The 15998-nt window shown below is 35.7% G+C and overlaps 1 protein-coding gene across 1 annotated transcript in view; it reads left to right on the forward strand.

Moving 5' to 3' along the window:
* FBXL5 (F-box and leucine rich repeat protein 5) overlaps positions 1-15998 on the forward strand; it is a 36911-nt gene that overhangs the window by 8170 nt on the left and 12743 nt on the right. Inside the window, exons 2-8 of the mRNA XM_032984411.2 lie at positions 5415-5630; positions 7400-7495; positions 8308-8491; positions 10711-10893; positions 13272-13397; positions 14382-14530; positions 14730-14812. Of these exons, the coding sequence (XP_032840302.2) occupies positions 5415-5630; positions 7400-7495; positions 8308-8491; positions 10711-10893; positions 13272-13397; positions 14382-14530; positions 14730-14812 (1037 nt within the window). The remainder of the gene's footprint in view (positions 1-5414; positions 5631-7399; positions 7496-8307; positions 8492-10710; positions 10894-13271; positions 13398-14381; positions 14531-14729; positions 14813-15998) is intronic.

Below are 15998 nucleotides of genomic sequence, written 5' to 3' on the forward strand. Positions count from 1 at the left end.
TGACTAGTAATGCCATGCTGCTTTTTTTTTTTCTTGGTGCTATTATATTCTAAAAATATCAGGTCGTTTTAATCAAAGTGGTCTTGCAGCTCTATAATGAAAAGATTTTACTTTTTTTTTTTTATTAAGTTTTAAAACTGCTGAGAGAACTAGTGGTAGAAATCTAGTCCGTAATGATCATCAGGAATAGTGTATCTTTATTTCACCTCTACTGGCAATCAGCTGCTTGTATAGGTCTTAATGAGCACAGTGGTTACACATGGAAAGCAGAATATATAGGAATGACCTATCAAAAATGTTACTTGTGATGATACGTGAAAAGGAAGAAAAATTGCCTTAATTTTTTTTTTTTTTATTACAGACTGAATTTTTAGGGTTAGTGGTTTTTCAGAAGTTACAGATGCTGATGGAGAAACCTTCATTTGAAATAAAGGAGCTTGTGAATTTGTAGCCACTTTTAACTTCTTTAACCTTGAATAATTATTCCATTTTGAATTTGTGAAATCTTTGGGCAGAGTGGAAAAATAAATTTTCCCTTTCCAGTTCTCTTTCCTCATTTTTTTGTTGTTTTGCAGCTTGTAGTTGGGAGTAAAGAAATATTTGTAACTGGGAAGTTAACACACAGCACAGACATTGCCTACTGCACTGCTAGTCTGATGAGAGGAGCACCATACTTCTTTCTCTTTATTCCTAGTTGCTACTTTCTCCTTGCCAGTTAATAGTATGCTTGAATATTTTTAAAGAAGCAGGAAACCTTTCCACTCATTAAATGTATTTTTGGCTTAGATGTTATGAAATAACTGTTTCAATTTACTCGCTGTAAACTAACATTTCTGGAAAACTAATTTTCTTCTTCTAAGAAGACATTTTTCCATATTGGCACATATGTGAAACACTTCCAGAAACCAAGTAATAGTGTGTTTCGTTTGGTGATTTAATTAGCAGTCTTGATCTGTCTTATTTATTCATAACATTTTGGATAGAAATATTTCTTGTCTTCATCTGACAGAAAGTTTCATATTTTTTTTCATGAAAGCACTAAAGTCACAGAGGAGATGGAAGAGTTGAATGTAGATTTACCTTCAGTTCAGGATCATAAATGTGAAGCACTGTATAAATAGCAATTACTGTTAATCTTTCTGGTATTGTCATCTTGTTCTTGAAGTACAAAAATGAAGTAATAGCTTACATTACGGAAGGATGTTTGTTTGCTGCATCTCTCTACATCCATCTTGACCATATTAATGGCTCTGTTCTAGTCCAGTGGAGTTGGGCACTCACCTAAAACTGGTATACGATTGTCTGAGCTACAGAGACTTTTTTCAAGCATAGCTATTCTTTAATTGTGTAATTTGAGGGTTAAAAAATGGTGTCCATCAAGTGATTTCTTAATTCAGAGTTACTATTTTTTTCCTGCAAAGGAAGGATGGAATTACCTGATCTTGAATCAATGGCAGAATGCTTCTAAGATCTACTGCTTAATAATCCTAACACTAGCTTCATACATTGTAGTTTTATATGTCGTTTCAACTGTGATGAAAAATCAGTATTTCTGATTTTTCTTTCAGTTTTGATTTTAAGTATTGTATACTGCAAACCCCATAAATTGGCCAGTTAAGTACAAAGAACTTTAAAGGAAAACAGCGGTCTTGGGTTAGTGTGACTAGCTCCTTGTCATGCTGCTACTTGGAATAGATATGGTACATTTTGTGACCTTGTGCTTTACTTCACTGCTGGCACCACAGTGGCCCTAGGATTTTTGATGTGCTTTCCCTCATTTGCATGAAATAAAGTTGAAGTATTGTGTGTTTTTTTATGGCTTTTTTTTTTTTAATAAGAGTTTACTAAATAAAATTAATACTGAGTTAACAGCTCCTGGCTGCTTTCAGAGTAATCTGTATCAGCCCAAGGTCTCTGAAATGTTTCAGAGAGAATTTGCAATGTGATTGACTGTCTGTTGTTTGGCCTGTTTCTCAGGCTGTTTGGGTTATGTATAATTCTTAAATTTCATGAAGCCTCAGGAGGCATCAGGACAGTTTCTCTAGTGTTACTGCTCCTCAATTAGAGTTTGCATTCCAAACACAAAACCGGTTGTGCTGTAACTTAGAACTGCTGAACTGTAATATCTTCAAAAGTCCAGAAGGCTCCCAGGTATCTCTAACATCTGTGGCTGTGATAATCGGTTTAGTATGGCGTGTTGTAAGGCTGCTCAGGGATCACATGTGCACAGTGCTTTATATTTTTGACTAGTCAGCAAATACCCTTAATACAATCCGTTTCTTCCCTTGGCATTCTTTCGGGTTTCTCAGTCTGAGTTTGGGAGCTGATGGTGTTCTTTTTGCACTACTAAACACCTGCACTGGCTTTCCTTGTGTAGAGCTGGTGAAAAGTAGACCTTGGAGTGAAGCAACTGCTGTCTGTTAATAGTCTTGGTCCCCTGTCGTAAGACTTCATCAGTCCTGGTAATGAAATTACAGATCTGACCGAGTGACTTTGTTGCTAGGCTACCTGTCCTCTGAAAAGCCAGTTTTCCTCAGCTTCGGCTGACCTTTTTTAATGTACTGATTGCTGATTCAAGTACAATCATTAAACTTGAATATCCTTTCCATAGTTCCCAATCTCTTGAATATCTGCTGGAAGCCTGAGTAGTAGAAGTAATATGCAAGTGTTTCATGTTGCAGTGGCTTCTATAACAGTATGTTTATAACAAGAATTTTTAAATTGCATGCACAAATGAGTCCTTTATTTCAGATTTGTGGATGGTAATAGGTAGGTTCAACAGAAGTTTTTGAGTCCTGAAAAAATTTTGAGTTGGGAGGATGAGAGGATGCTATTTTGTATCAGAACTGATTTTGTGTTTTGTTTTTGTTTTGTTTTTTAAACCCAACAGCAAAATACATTAGTTTCTTCTAACCTTCCTGTTACACACTTAAGCAGCCTTGTTTACATTTTTATGTCAATCAAAATGCCAAGCATTTGGGAGCAAATGGGATTCTTGGGGAAAAGGTATTTGGGGTCTGACTTTCAGTATTGTGGATCTTTACGGGTAGAATGAACAATTTCGAGGCAGTCCTCAATGAAGAGAAATGCTACATTAGAAAGCAAACTTTACTGTTATTGAGGTCTGAGTCACAAATGGCTGGAGGTGAGTAGGCTGTCCTGAAGAGGTATTTCTGCACCCATCTCCTGTGCTTGTTCAGACTTTTGCTTTTCAGTGTGGAAAGTCTAGCCTTTAGTTTCATCTAGTACCACTGCTCTGTATGTTGTATTCTCTGAACTTAGCATAGGATAGAAATGGTCATCAGAGCCAAGATCTTTCCCCTTTGTGATAGGTACGTAACAATGTGTGCCCCAAATCCTAACACAGTGCATCACAAACGTAGGAATTTGTTCTGACCTATCAGTAGTTGGTCTAAAAGATACTGGAAAAAAAAAACTAAAACCCCTTAACTTTGGCCTATTTTCTGTCTCTGCTGAGGCTAAGTAAATTTGTTCTTTTCCATAATGATGGTCATTTTGCTTATATGTACAGCATGTAATGTACTGTATGCACAGCTGACTTGGAGTTGCATAAGTACTTGGCAGATGTCCAGTGTGTTTCGGTTGCATTGCTAGTGGTTGCCGGGAAGTGGCAATGCAATGTCAGAATGAATAAGTACTTTTTTTTTTTTTTTTTTAAATGATGGCAGGTTTAGATATCTCAATTTATTGTTGTTTTTGATGTCTTATGTTACATATGAACATATGTCTCAGATTCCCATTTCTAGTAAAACCCTTAAATTCCAGGATCTTTGTAAACTAAAACACTTCTGAATATTCCAGTGCCTGTTTTTCTGAATTACATTAAAATATTTTTATTTTTAGAATGCTTCCTCTTGTGTACCGCTATAGACTTTGATTGTTGAAGCTGCGCATGGAATAAAACATAAGAATGGAAAAAATACTGGTTTTCTACATTCACCAAAGAAAAATCCAGTTTTAAAACGTATTGCTGCTAATAGTGACTGTGTGCATGTAAAAATGGCACTACTGTGTTACGTAGAACTTTGCTGTCTTGATTTGTTGGTTCTCAGTCCATTGGAAATCTTTTCCAACAGCTGGTATAGTTTGTATTTACTTGGTAGGACTTGATATTCCTTGTGGATAACATGTCCCTTAAAGGTAGGCTCAAGGGCCTACGATAGGGCCTTCCTTGTATGGGCTAAAATGTAGATCTGGAGAAGTAGCTAAGCCCTTCACTTACCTACTGAGATCGCATTGATTTCTACAAGGAAGTCTTTCTACATTTGTTTATCAGAATGTTTCACAAGATGGATTTATGTTGCTTAAATACAACTTTGATTTTACTAGCTTCTTAAAGCTAATGGTATAACTGCATTGTTGTCTTAAGGAGGATCTTCCTTTGAAAAGTGATTATACTGCTTTCCTGTTTTCTTAAGCTCTGTTCATTCATGTGGAATGAGACAGCTGCCTTCAGAATTAGATTAAATGTAACATGATTTTCTTTACCATGTGCATTATTGCACTGTTAAACTTCTGTAGTTATCATTAGTTCTTTGTAATATTTCTATTTTTTTTTTTTTTTTTTTTTTTTTTTTGCCTTCAGAGCCCATGATGGGAAATGGAGTTACATAGTTGCTACTGGAAATAAGAGAATTGTGCAGATAAATCTCTTGGTTTACTTATACCTCATTCACAAAATACAACATTGTAGTAAAACTGCTTGATTAACTTACTTTGGGGAGTTAACAGAATTCCAGTGTGAATGGCTTAATGTTTTAATGAACTGTAAGAGGAAACGTATACATGGAATGACCATGCATATTGAGTTTTTGAAAGCTTTAAAACAACTTTGAGGATTTAATATAGAATTTGGCAGTTCTTGTTAACAAATCAAAATCAAATGGCAAGTCAGTCATGAAGGTGAAAATAATTATAATTCTGTGAATAATATAAAAAGTCATATTAATAGGGATATTATATATATGTATGTTAATCTGTAGTATTCAAATGCTAATATCAATTCTTCCCACTTCTGGAAGAAGTTGTATTAAATTATATTTTAATGCACCAATTAGATAAATTACTGGAAAGTTACTGTTCGAATAGAAGACTAGTTTGTGTATTCCTAGCTATGCGCCTGAATTTATGATTTTTTTTTTTTTTTTTTTAATGATGCACTTGAAGATTGAAATTAAAAACATTACTCAAAATTTGGATATCTTTGAAGTGAGTTGCTGGAATTTCAAATTCAAATTTTATTTTTGGTAGTTTTTGTATAAAACTGAAGGTTTTCAGCTTTTATGTTGTAAGTAATGTGAGCAATGAATAACTGAAGCTAATACCTGTTCTAAGGATTTAACTTGACCTTAACGTGATTTTCATTGATCTTTTTGAGCTTTTCTTTCTTCTAGCTTTCCAAGACCAACTTCTCCAACAACAATGATTTTCGGGCTCTTCTGCAGTCTCTTTATGCCACATTCAAGGAATTTAAAATGCATGAGCAGATTGAAAATGAGTGTATCATTGGTTTACTTCAGCAACGTAGCCGGACAGTGTACAATGTACACTCGGACAACAAACTCTCAGAGATGCTTAGCCTCTTTGAGAAAGGGTTAAAGAATGTAAAGGTAAGTAGACTTTAAGAAGGACTGGTGTCCTAAGGAAAACATGCTGTGATAACCTACCAGTTTGCCTCGTTTGCTTATTGTTCTTTATAAATAAACTAGGGAGCAAGAAGAAACACTTGTGGTTTCTTGATACAGTAGTGAAAACTTTCCAGTCCGAACCAAATTCATTTGCCATTCATCACTGTTACTAAATGTCTAGTAAAAATTCTTCAGGGGTGTATTTTGTGACAGAAGTCCATCACTGCATAACTGGAGGTGTTTTGGAGAGGCAACATGGAAATTTCACATACAAAGACCTCTCTGCTAATTGGTCAAAACAGTTTCTGACTGTAGAAATAATGGCTTCTATTAATTTGTTAGAAAACCCCGAGTACCTTTTTTTGAGGCACATAACATTGTATAATTGTCACAAATGGAGATGGTTACTGGACTTAAAAAAAAAGGCGGCTTTGTTTTGTTCTGTTAATGAGTCATGTACTTCCAGTAATATGTTGCTCAGTAATACTGTTAATGTTCCAATCCTCAAGAAACTCTCAATGTTATTTTTCCAGCTGGCTTTTTCATTACAAGGTTGTTAAATTCTTCTCCAGTAGAATCTTACTTGAATTCTGCCGTGTCTTTCCTCTGGGGTATTCAACTCCCTCTTTCTGCACTCTAAGAACTATAGTCTCCAGTAATAATTTGACATCCCATATTACATTTCTAGTTCATATTTTCAGTAAGAAAAATACTAAATATGCAGTTGATTGATTCAATTTTACTGTCTAAACCTGTTTTTTTACTTGGGAATCCTGAAAATTTTTTCCCTTGTGCATATCAAACCTTAACATTTGTCATAAGTTGTTTTCACTAAGGAACTGGAAAATGAAGGCAGGTGAAGTAGAAGGGAAATCTAACACTTTGGCTTTGTGTTATATCTTCTCTGATAGGATGCTAGTGTTATTCTGTTACTTCTTAACTGTGGAAAACTAGATTTCTTTAGCTGTCTTTAGATGTATTTAACTGTTTAATGTTTTTGAGAGTGTGGCTAGTTTAATTTAAACTGATGGCTTAAGCTTTTTTTCTGTAATAGTGTTTCTTGATGTTGTAGAAGTTTGAAAAGAAAAACTTACAACATTTACTGTAAGAGCTATGGGGAACTTCAGTATGTTGTAATTACTGGGCAGACTTCAGCCTCTTACCGTCACAGGGAACAAGCTAACAAGTTGATAGATGAGCTTGGTCTAACATTTAAAAATCACTTATCATTATTTAAGAGTTCTTTCCATTTCCAAAATGAACATCTACAGAGCATGTCTGCCTGTAAATTCTGATTTTAATTTGGAAGCTAGAATTATAGAGTAACTAACGTAAAATGTATGCGGTTAAAGGATATAGAACTGCTGTATCCTAGAATAATTGAAATACGTGCAGATACTTAGTCTGTAACTGCTTTGACCTTTGGGTGAGACTGTAGATTGGCAGACTTCAGTCTTTGCTCCAAAGTAAAAATGTGATTAGACAAGTTAATTCGTATCTGGTAATAAAATAAATTGGAATCAGGAAGGAAGGGAATACTTTGTTCTGCCCAGTAACAGGCCAGTACAAACTGTCAGCTTGTGGTGAAACTTTGTAAGTGAACACATTCTTACCATGAAATGGAGCAAATATGTTGCATGCATAGGGAAGACATAATGGGCTTTGCTTTGAAACACTGGTTTATTTAACAGTTCAATCCCTGAATGAATGGACAAGATTAGGTAATAGTTAAATCTTTGCTTTCTTCTCAGAATGAATATGAACAGCTAAACTATGCGAAACAGCTGAAGGAGAGGTTGGAAGCCTTTACCAGGGATTTCCTTCCTCATATGAAAGAGGAAGAGGAGGTAGGTAAACATTTTCCTCAAATATTTTGCTGATCTTCCTTAGGGTTTGAAATGACCAAATAGAGACAAAGTGCTTAGAGTGTCAGTTTTTTCACAGTTCTTTGCTTTTATTACTGTGGCAGTTTTCATTTAGGACTGCGGTGTCATTGTTCTGTTTTCTGATTGCAAAATGGCACATACTGAAAAAGTGAATATATTGGAAGATTTATGATGAAATTCTGGTCCTTTAAAAAGTTTGATATCAGAATTCCACTGGGGCTGGGATTTGTTTGCAGCAGGTAGTTATTTAAGGGAATGTCTAGCAAAACTTAAAGGAAAAAGGGAAGTTCTGTAAACCAGTGCTTCATGACTCAAACTGACACTCCCAAAAAGCCTCTGACCTATATTTGAAATGTGGACTAGTACTGCCAGTCTGATGATTTATGGGTATCTGAAAACTGGGAAGCATCTCCTGGAGAGAGTAAATCTTCCGAAGTCTGTCCAAGAGAAATATTTTCTCATGTTTTTCTTCCTTGCCACTTTTGCCTTTCGTGTGAGTACCTTGATAAGTTATATAGTTTAAGCGACTTCAATCACTTCACTTTTCTGTTGGGGAAAACAGTTAAACAGCTTGCCTGAGACTATAGAGTGATCCCCTGGCAAGCAGAGTGTTGGAACTCAAAAGTTCATGGTCCTGTCCTTAGGTTCACTTAACATGTGACATGCTTTACTTGGAGATAATTTGAAACAGAAGAGTCTGTATTGGTAGGTCTGTGTAGCATTACTGACGATCTCTGTCAGCAACAGGCTTTTTTTTTTTTTCTGTGCTTTAGGTTTTTCAGCCAATGTTGATGGAATACTTTACTTATGAAGAATTGAAAGATATTAAGAAGAAAGTAATTGCACAGCACTGCTCACAGAAGGAGGCTGCAGAATTCAGAGGTCTTAGTAAGTGGAATCAAGCAGAAGAGCTTCAGAAAGTCTTCAAGTATTCTGTGGATGAGAAGGCAGATCAAGGTGAAGCATCTAATTAAAGTAATTTTAAAATTGTGATTTTTATCTAAAAAGCCTCACCAGTGACGCATCTAAAGTTATGTATGGACAGATAAAATAGTTTTCATAAAGTGGGAATTTCTTCAAACCAGTTTTGAAGCTTCAGGAGCTTTACTATTTGATACCAGCTTCTTGGCAGGTTGTAATGTAGATAGTACTTTACTGTCTACCTGTTGTCAACCTTCTTCCTCTCCGTTCCCTCCCATGGTAATGTTTGATATAATAGACAGAAATGATAAATAACTTCTAATTTCATACTTCCATTGAAATTGTATTTTCTGTTTGCAGACTCTGCATTTAATTCTTGGTTTTCAGAACTGTTTTGTAAGCTTTTCTGTTGATGGTTTAATAACACAGAATAGTTAGCCAACGGACAGTATTTCAAACTGAAAGCAACTCACCTTCCCCAACTTTGCTGCCTAACTTCCCTGGGCCTCTTGAGAATCAGAGAGGAAGAAATCCCGTGTGTGGAGTAATGCAAGGGAATGAATCTGTGCAGCATGTGAGTAGGTCGGATGAAACATATGTTCTGAAAGTAAAATTTAGGATAAATGGATATCTACTAAAGTGCACTTCAGACATGTTTGGTGACTGTTGAAGCAGCCTAAGTTGTTTGTGTTTACAGTTTTCACTCTTAACTAACAAAAAAGAGTTGATGCCCCAAAGGGGAATTAATGTTCCAAAAGTTTAATACTGAAGTGTGAAACAGGTAAGTTGAACAAGCTCTCATGAACTGACTTGGGGTATTGGTAAGGTGTCCTGCTGTCATCAGAAAAACTTGAAAAGCTACTCTGTTACCAGGTTTTTTTGGAACTTGACTTCTCTGAACTACTGAACTGGTCATTTTCTGCCCTCCAGGTGAAGCCTTCAGGAAAGATCGTGGTCCGTGCTGTGAAATACTATTGAGTTTGAACAGATGAATGTGACAGAAGTAGCCTTATGGCATGACTTGATGTTAAGTCTAGCTGGAATAGCAGTTTTGGGACAGTAGTAATTCTGCAGCGGTTGTGTTCTAGACTTAAGGGAGAGGGAAGTATGTGTCCTGCATCCATTTATTAAAAATGAAAGAAAATAACACAGCTTGCAGTCCTGTGCAGTTCTAGCTGCATTGTAGTGTGAAATTCTCTGTAGCTTACCTGCAGTGACTTGCCAGGCATATGAATAAATATATTGATTCATCAAGTGAGTCTGTATTTAATTTTTTTTTTTAAGTAGCAATAGATTCACTTTTGAAGCTTCTTTTCAAAAAGAAACCTTGATGCTTGTCTTGCTGTAAAGTCTTATGTACTTGGTCCCCTACATTTAAAAATAAGTCCTTACTAAATTGTGAAACCTGCTATTTCTAAGGTCTCTTAAACTCTTTTAGAAATATTTTCTCTCAAGTAAATTTTCCTTAAAGCATCAAAAATTCTCTTAAAAGAGCAAAACCTTACTAACCAAAGCAATGAATTAGTTATTTTATGTAGTTTGCAGCTCTCTTTGTACTACAGTGATAATGGAGAGCTACTGGTGATTGTTCCTGTTGCTGTCCGCTGAAGTATTAATTACAGTGGTCAAATTTTATTCTCAAAGTTAATATTTAGTATTTACAACCTGAATGGCTTGTCACCATTCAGAAGTTAAAGTTATTTGTCTATGCCAGCAGTTAAAGCTTCAAATAAAATGAGACATCTGCAAAGAGTTAAGCGTGGGTTTCTTGCTGTGTGAGAGTGGTCCCAGCTGGTAGATTCTGTGTGCTAGTACTGTTTCCTGGGAATGTGGCAAAGCAGGTATATATATCATCTATGAGAGAAGGCATTTTTTAAAAGCATTTAATTTATAGCAGATACTGTTTTCATCTTGCTGTGGTTGAGTAGCAGCAGTTTACTTTTGTCCAGGGCTTTCTTTGGACCCATGGGGGGGTCAGGGTTAGAAAAAACTAGCTAGTTGAAAAAATGGCCAACAAAAAACTGAGCTGTTTTTTTGTTGTTTGTTTCTTTGTGGGTGTTTTGGTTTGGTTTCTTTAAGGTGTTATTACAGAGAAAGATTTTAAAGCTAAAGCAATACCTATTTTTTTTCCAAGTTTTTTGCCAAAAAAATTGTTTAAATTTTTTTTCATTGCCCTAGTCAAAATGTGAGTTTCACTACTATTATTTAAAGCTGTGAGTCTATACTTCACTGAACACACACTTTCTATATTTCAGAAGCCGAAGTAACAGGGCACACCACAAATATTACTAATCTTCCTCCTGAAGTAATGCTGACCATTTTCAGTTACCTTAACCCCCAAGAGTTATGTCAGTGTAGTCAAGTAAGCACTGAATGGTCACAATTGGCTAAAACTGGATCTCTCTGGAAACATCTTTACCCTGTTCGCTGGGCCAGAGGTAAGTTCAATTTAATTCTTCCTTTAAAATCACGTCAGTTATCAGAATTTCTCAGTCTATAAAAGAGAACACTTTAGTACAGGCTGTCATGTACGATGAACCTGACAGCTGAGCATGCTGGAAGAGTATACCCTTTTAGCAAAGATAGTATCCTGAAACTTGGTTAAAAGTTAAAAAAATCCTCAAAATATACTTCCATCTTGTAGAATTAAGAAACTAAAAGTTCCCTTGGTTGTAACTCATGAGTAGCTCTTGTATACAAACTGTTGATTAATTTTACTGAGGTTTGTTTGCTTGTATGAATGCTAATGAGTATAATCATTAATACAACACCTTAATTATGATTTAAGAATCTAAGGGGTTTTGAATTATAAATGCTGCTGTTACACCTATATCAGTAAAATTTTTGTTTCATTAGGTTACTAGGTAAAAATAAAATATATATCTGCAGAATGAAAATTTAAGACAAATGGAGTTCTAACATTCTGTTTATATTCAAACTTCAAAGAAAACTGTTTGAATGTTAGTTTTGATTCTTTAGCTATATTACTTCAATAACTTCTGCTGCAGTAAGGACTAAATGTTTTTTTATAACTTCTGCTCCTCAAACGCTCATGTCAATTAAAATTTCCTATTGAGAAGGGTAACCTTTGAAAAAATACCAGTTCAAATAGACAGAATACACTATTCCAATGAGGGCAGTTACAAGTCATCAGAGTATATTTGTAGCTTTAAATATTTCTATTTGTATTTGTCCTTATTTAAGTGAGTATTAAACAGTCACTTGCAGGCTTCACAGTTGCTGCCATGTCAGCATAGTTGAGTAAAAGGACAATCTGCTGTTCTGTAAGCTGCATTTTACGTGCCTTTAAGATTTTAAGAAAGAGAAAGCTAATAATACATAACATAAATTCCAAGATACATACAAGCTAAAAACTTCTTTCTGGCCAGACATTTATGGCTTCTAAAATCTGTACAAGGCAGAGAGGAGTTACATGACTTTTAGGTCTGAATTAATTTTTTTTTTTTTTTGTTGGGTAAATCTTGCTGAAAATAGTAGTTTGGTCCCTGAGCTGCAAAAGACTGAGTGGAGAGGAGAGGTTTCAGAGTTCAAACTGCTAAATTTTCATCTAAAACCTAGTTGTCTCGATAATTCAGTGCTACTCAAAAAAGATAATTGGCAGCTGCTTAAAATGACTTACTCCTAAGCCTGGTTTTGGCACAACAGGAATCTAGGCTCATGATGTACTGTCTACACTGCTACAGCTGTTTGTGCAGAAGTGTTCTAAACTGCGTGGAAGCTTCTCAAATGGGATTTACTGCCAGAGCGGGGGGAAAAAGAACCTAAAACTACAGGCTTAGTTAAAGATTTAACTACTCTTTTTTCTCTTAATAAAGAGAGGGCTTCTGATGCTTTTTATATATTATAAAATGGGTTAAAAAAGATGAGAAATGTTACTGAAACGCTTTCCTTCACAGTTGGTTGACGATCAGTTAGGATTTCATTGTCACTGTGTTGCTGCTGTGAGAAATCTTGTTCTTTTAGATACCATTCAACAGGGGTTGCTCTTGCTTTGGGGGTAGTAGCATCCCTCACTAGTGAGGTAGTAGAATAAGGTGTTTCTGTTTTAAGCACCGAGGGAGGCAGCAGACCAGCTTATACTGAGCCCAACACTACAATATACCCAAGCTAGCAGTAACTCTCAGGGAGAGGGGGTGCCCCACCAGCTAAAACAGTGGAGCTGTTGCTGGTATTTGTGTTCATCCAGATGTTCTAAAACATGATCGTCTATTGATTTGAGTCATATATATGTTATAATCTAATACTGTATAGCTATTGTAGGTGGGCTACTTCGGGAACTTGGATTTCTTGATGTGGGAGTTGTCATATGCAGTGACTAAAAACAGGCTAATAAAATACATCCTGGTTGACTGTATATTTGTGAGATTCCAAAGTGAAACAGAGATATCTTAAACCAAGTGTTATACTAAAAGTTCATGGTTAGTTTATCAACCAGAAAGAACTTCAGCACCTATGCAGTCAATATTCCATAATTGTTTCTGGTATTTTTGTGTTCATATTGGTCCCTACTAAGAAAATAAGGATAACAGGAATGTCTCAGAAAAACATAATAGGCTGTGAGTTCTGTATCAGTACTGAAACTGTTATAGGAATCTTTTGAAGCTTTAAAATATAGATCAAACGAGTTATGTAAAGGTTCAGTGCAACCTTAGTTGAGACGAATGCAAAATTAATTCCTGTCTTTAGGTCAGGTCACAGTATACTGAGAAGTGAACGTTGCTGTTTTCTGCAGGATGAGAAGTTTGTATTAACTTTTTTTCCCTTCTTTTTTGGGGGGGTTATGGGGTGTGAGTAGGTGATTGGTATAGTGGTCCTGCAGCAGATATTGAGATGGAACCTGATGAGGAATGGGTGAAAAATAGAAAAGATGAAAGTCGTGCTTTTCAGGAATGGGATGAAGATGCTGACATAGATGAATCTGGTAGGTAAATTCAGATTTTGGTGGTGATTTCCCTCTTCCACCCCACCCCCCCCACCCCCCCCCCCCCCCCCCCCCCCCATGACATAGCTATAAGAAATACATGTATAAAATGAAGTCTTTTCTGTAATATCAGCTTAAAATACAGATTTTATCATAGTTGATACCAGTACATTAAAGTAATGACAAATGCAACAATACTTATGTTCTGTCTAGATTAAATTGTTACTAAGCCAATTAGACTTAGAAGGTAAAAAAGAACTTGGAATGTTTTGTCTAGCAAATACTTAAGGTTCCTGAAAGGAGTGCTCTTTTTCCTCATTTTCATCTCATCCTGACTGCCAGCTGGGTGGAAAAAATGGGGGCATGAGGGGTGAGGAGGGGGAGAAGCAGGCAGCTGACTTCAATGAGCTGAATTAATTCTGCTAGGAGAGAGCAAACATGAGTGTAGGTAGAAGAGTTATGGGGATGTGTTTGGAGTTAGGAAGGAAGAAAAGCTAGGCTTCATCTCTTCATGGGGTTTGGATGAATCATCTTGCATCCTAATGCATTCTAGTCTTAATTTAAAATTTGTCTTAAGTTGTTATTTCACAGGATATGAAATGTGCTGTGAGATAGTATTTCAGTGTGTAAAGTAAGTTGATGGAAACAGCTGCCCAGACACCCCTGAGCAGTGCATAAGGTGTAGTAAATATTTCACCAAGTCCTTTAATGATAATTTTCCGTTAAGACTCTTACTTTTTTTACTTGACATTGGAGTTCAACTTCAGGACTGTCAGAAAGACAAGCAGATATTTTTTAAAGATGAGGCTTAAGTAATACATTGAGCTAAAATTCAGTAAAGGATTGATGTAAGGTACTTTCTGGAATTTAGGCCTTGCTAAGCTTTCTTTAGTTTCCTGATCACTTGTTTGATGTAACGTCAGTGTGAATTCCCGATGACACAAAGAATATTTTAAGTCTTTCTCTTTTTGTTTTATTTTGCAGAAGAAGCAGCTGAGGATTCACTTGCCATTAATATAGCACAAATGGAAAAACGTTTACTTCATGGCTTAATTCATAATGTCCTCCCGCATGTAGGCTCCTCAGTGAAGACGTTAGTGTTGGCCTACAGTTCTGCAGTGTCTAGCAAAATGGTATGTAATTTGAAACTGGCATTTAATAACTGTGGATATGCAGCCTCTAATTAATAACGGATATACATGAGTTTAAAACGCTTGGGTAGTGAAAATGAGTTGCAGTTCAAGAAAATGTTAATTCATAAGTTGTCTCTTGAAACTGTGTGTAGCCTTACTGGCTTGCGCCTTTACTGATTATTTTTCTTTCCTTCTTCAGGTCAGACAGATCTTGGAGCTTTGCCCCAACTTGGAATATTTGGATCTCACTCAAACTGATATTTCAGACTCTGCATTTGAAAGGTTAGATAACTGTTGTTTCTTTTTTGAAAAAAAAAAAAAAAAAATCATAAAATCCAGCTTTTTGAGGGGGGGAAAATGTTTAAAGATGTCTTAGTTCATTACCAATAAAGAGAAAAATAAGATAAATTTATGGTCAGGATTCACACATAACTGAGAACTAAACCAGAGTGACAAATCAATGAAATAAAAAGTGAAGCATGTAACTTTGTAGTGGCCATTTAAAATGCTGTCTTCACTATTGGATATGTATTACCTATCAATCTGTAGCTATCCATAAAAATAACTGTGTTTTGTTCTAGTATTAACAACTTGAAATTGTCCATAGATTTTTGCAGAGTCACTCCGTTACAGTAGTTCTTTTGGTCTGATATACCAGATAGCGTTTGGAATACTGCTGTTTAAGACACTGATCAAATGGTAGGCAAAGCTCTAAGGTTCAGGTGTCATAACGGGATTCTTGAGTTTTATTGGAGCCTGCAGAAATTTCACTGATGTCAGTGGGATGCTGCATGGAAGCAGAGCCTGCACCAGTGGGTCTTACTGTGATATTGAAACTCAGTGGCTATTTCAGTGTTCAACACTGTGATCATATAATGCTCTCAAGTTTTATTTGTTAACAACACAGAATCCATGCTGGTAACAAGACTTTGCAACTTCTGCAAGAAGTTTTAGTTGAAGTAAAAGCTTTATGGAATTTCTGTGGTTCAGAAATCAATCTTTGTGAGCTTTTGTCAATCTCTAGTGAAAGCTATATTATTTGCCACTCTCTGTATAGCTATATTTCCAACACTCCAATTTGTAACTCAGAAAATTAGTTTGGCTGGCTGTAAATATAAGTAATCTGTTATGGAAAGTAAATGATGGTTACCTTTATCCATAGTTAATGTTTCCTTAAATCAGCTATAAACTTTTATAGCTAAGAGTGTAACAATATTACTGTAGATCAATTTCTGTCAAATTTCTATTTCAATTGAAAAAGATAAGGCTGAATGTTATGTTAATATGAAAAAGTCTGATTTCATTACTATCTCTAATCCCAATCACTTTTATGGTATAATTAATATTGTATGCAGAATGTATTTCAGGAATCCAGGTATTCTCTCTGAAAGAAATGGGAAATGACAGAAGGATATATGATCAAAGTACACTGATATTTCAATATGTGTAAACAGACAAGCTTGAGAAA

The sequence above is a fragment of the Tyto alba genome, unplaced genomic scaffold (assembly GCF_018691265.1).
Source record: "Tyto alba isolate M040663 unplaced genomic scaffold, T.alba_DEE_v4.0 Super-Scaffold_6, whole genome shotgun sequence".
NCBI lineage: Eukaryota > Metazoa > Chordata > Aves > Strigiformes > Tytonidae > Tyto > Tyto alba.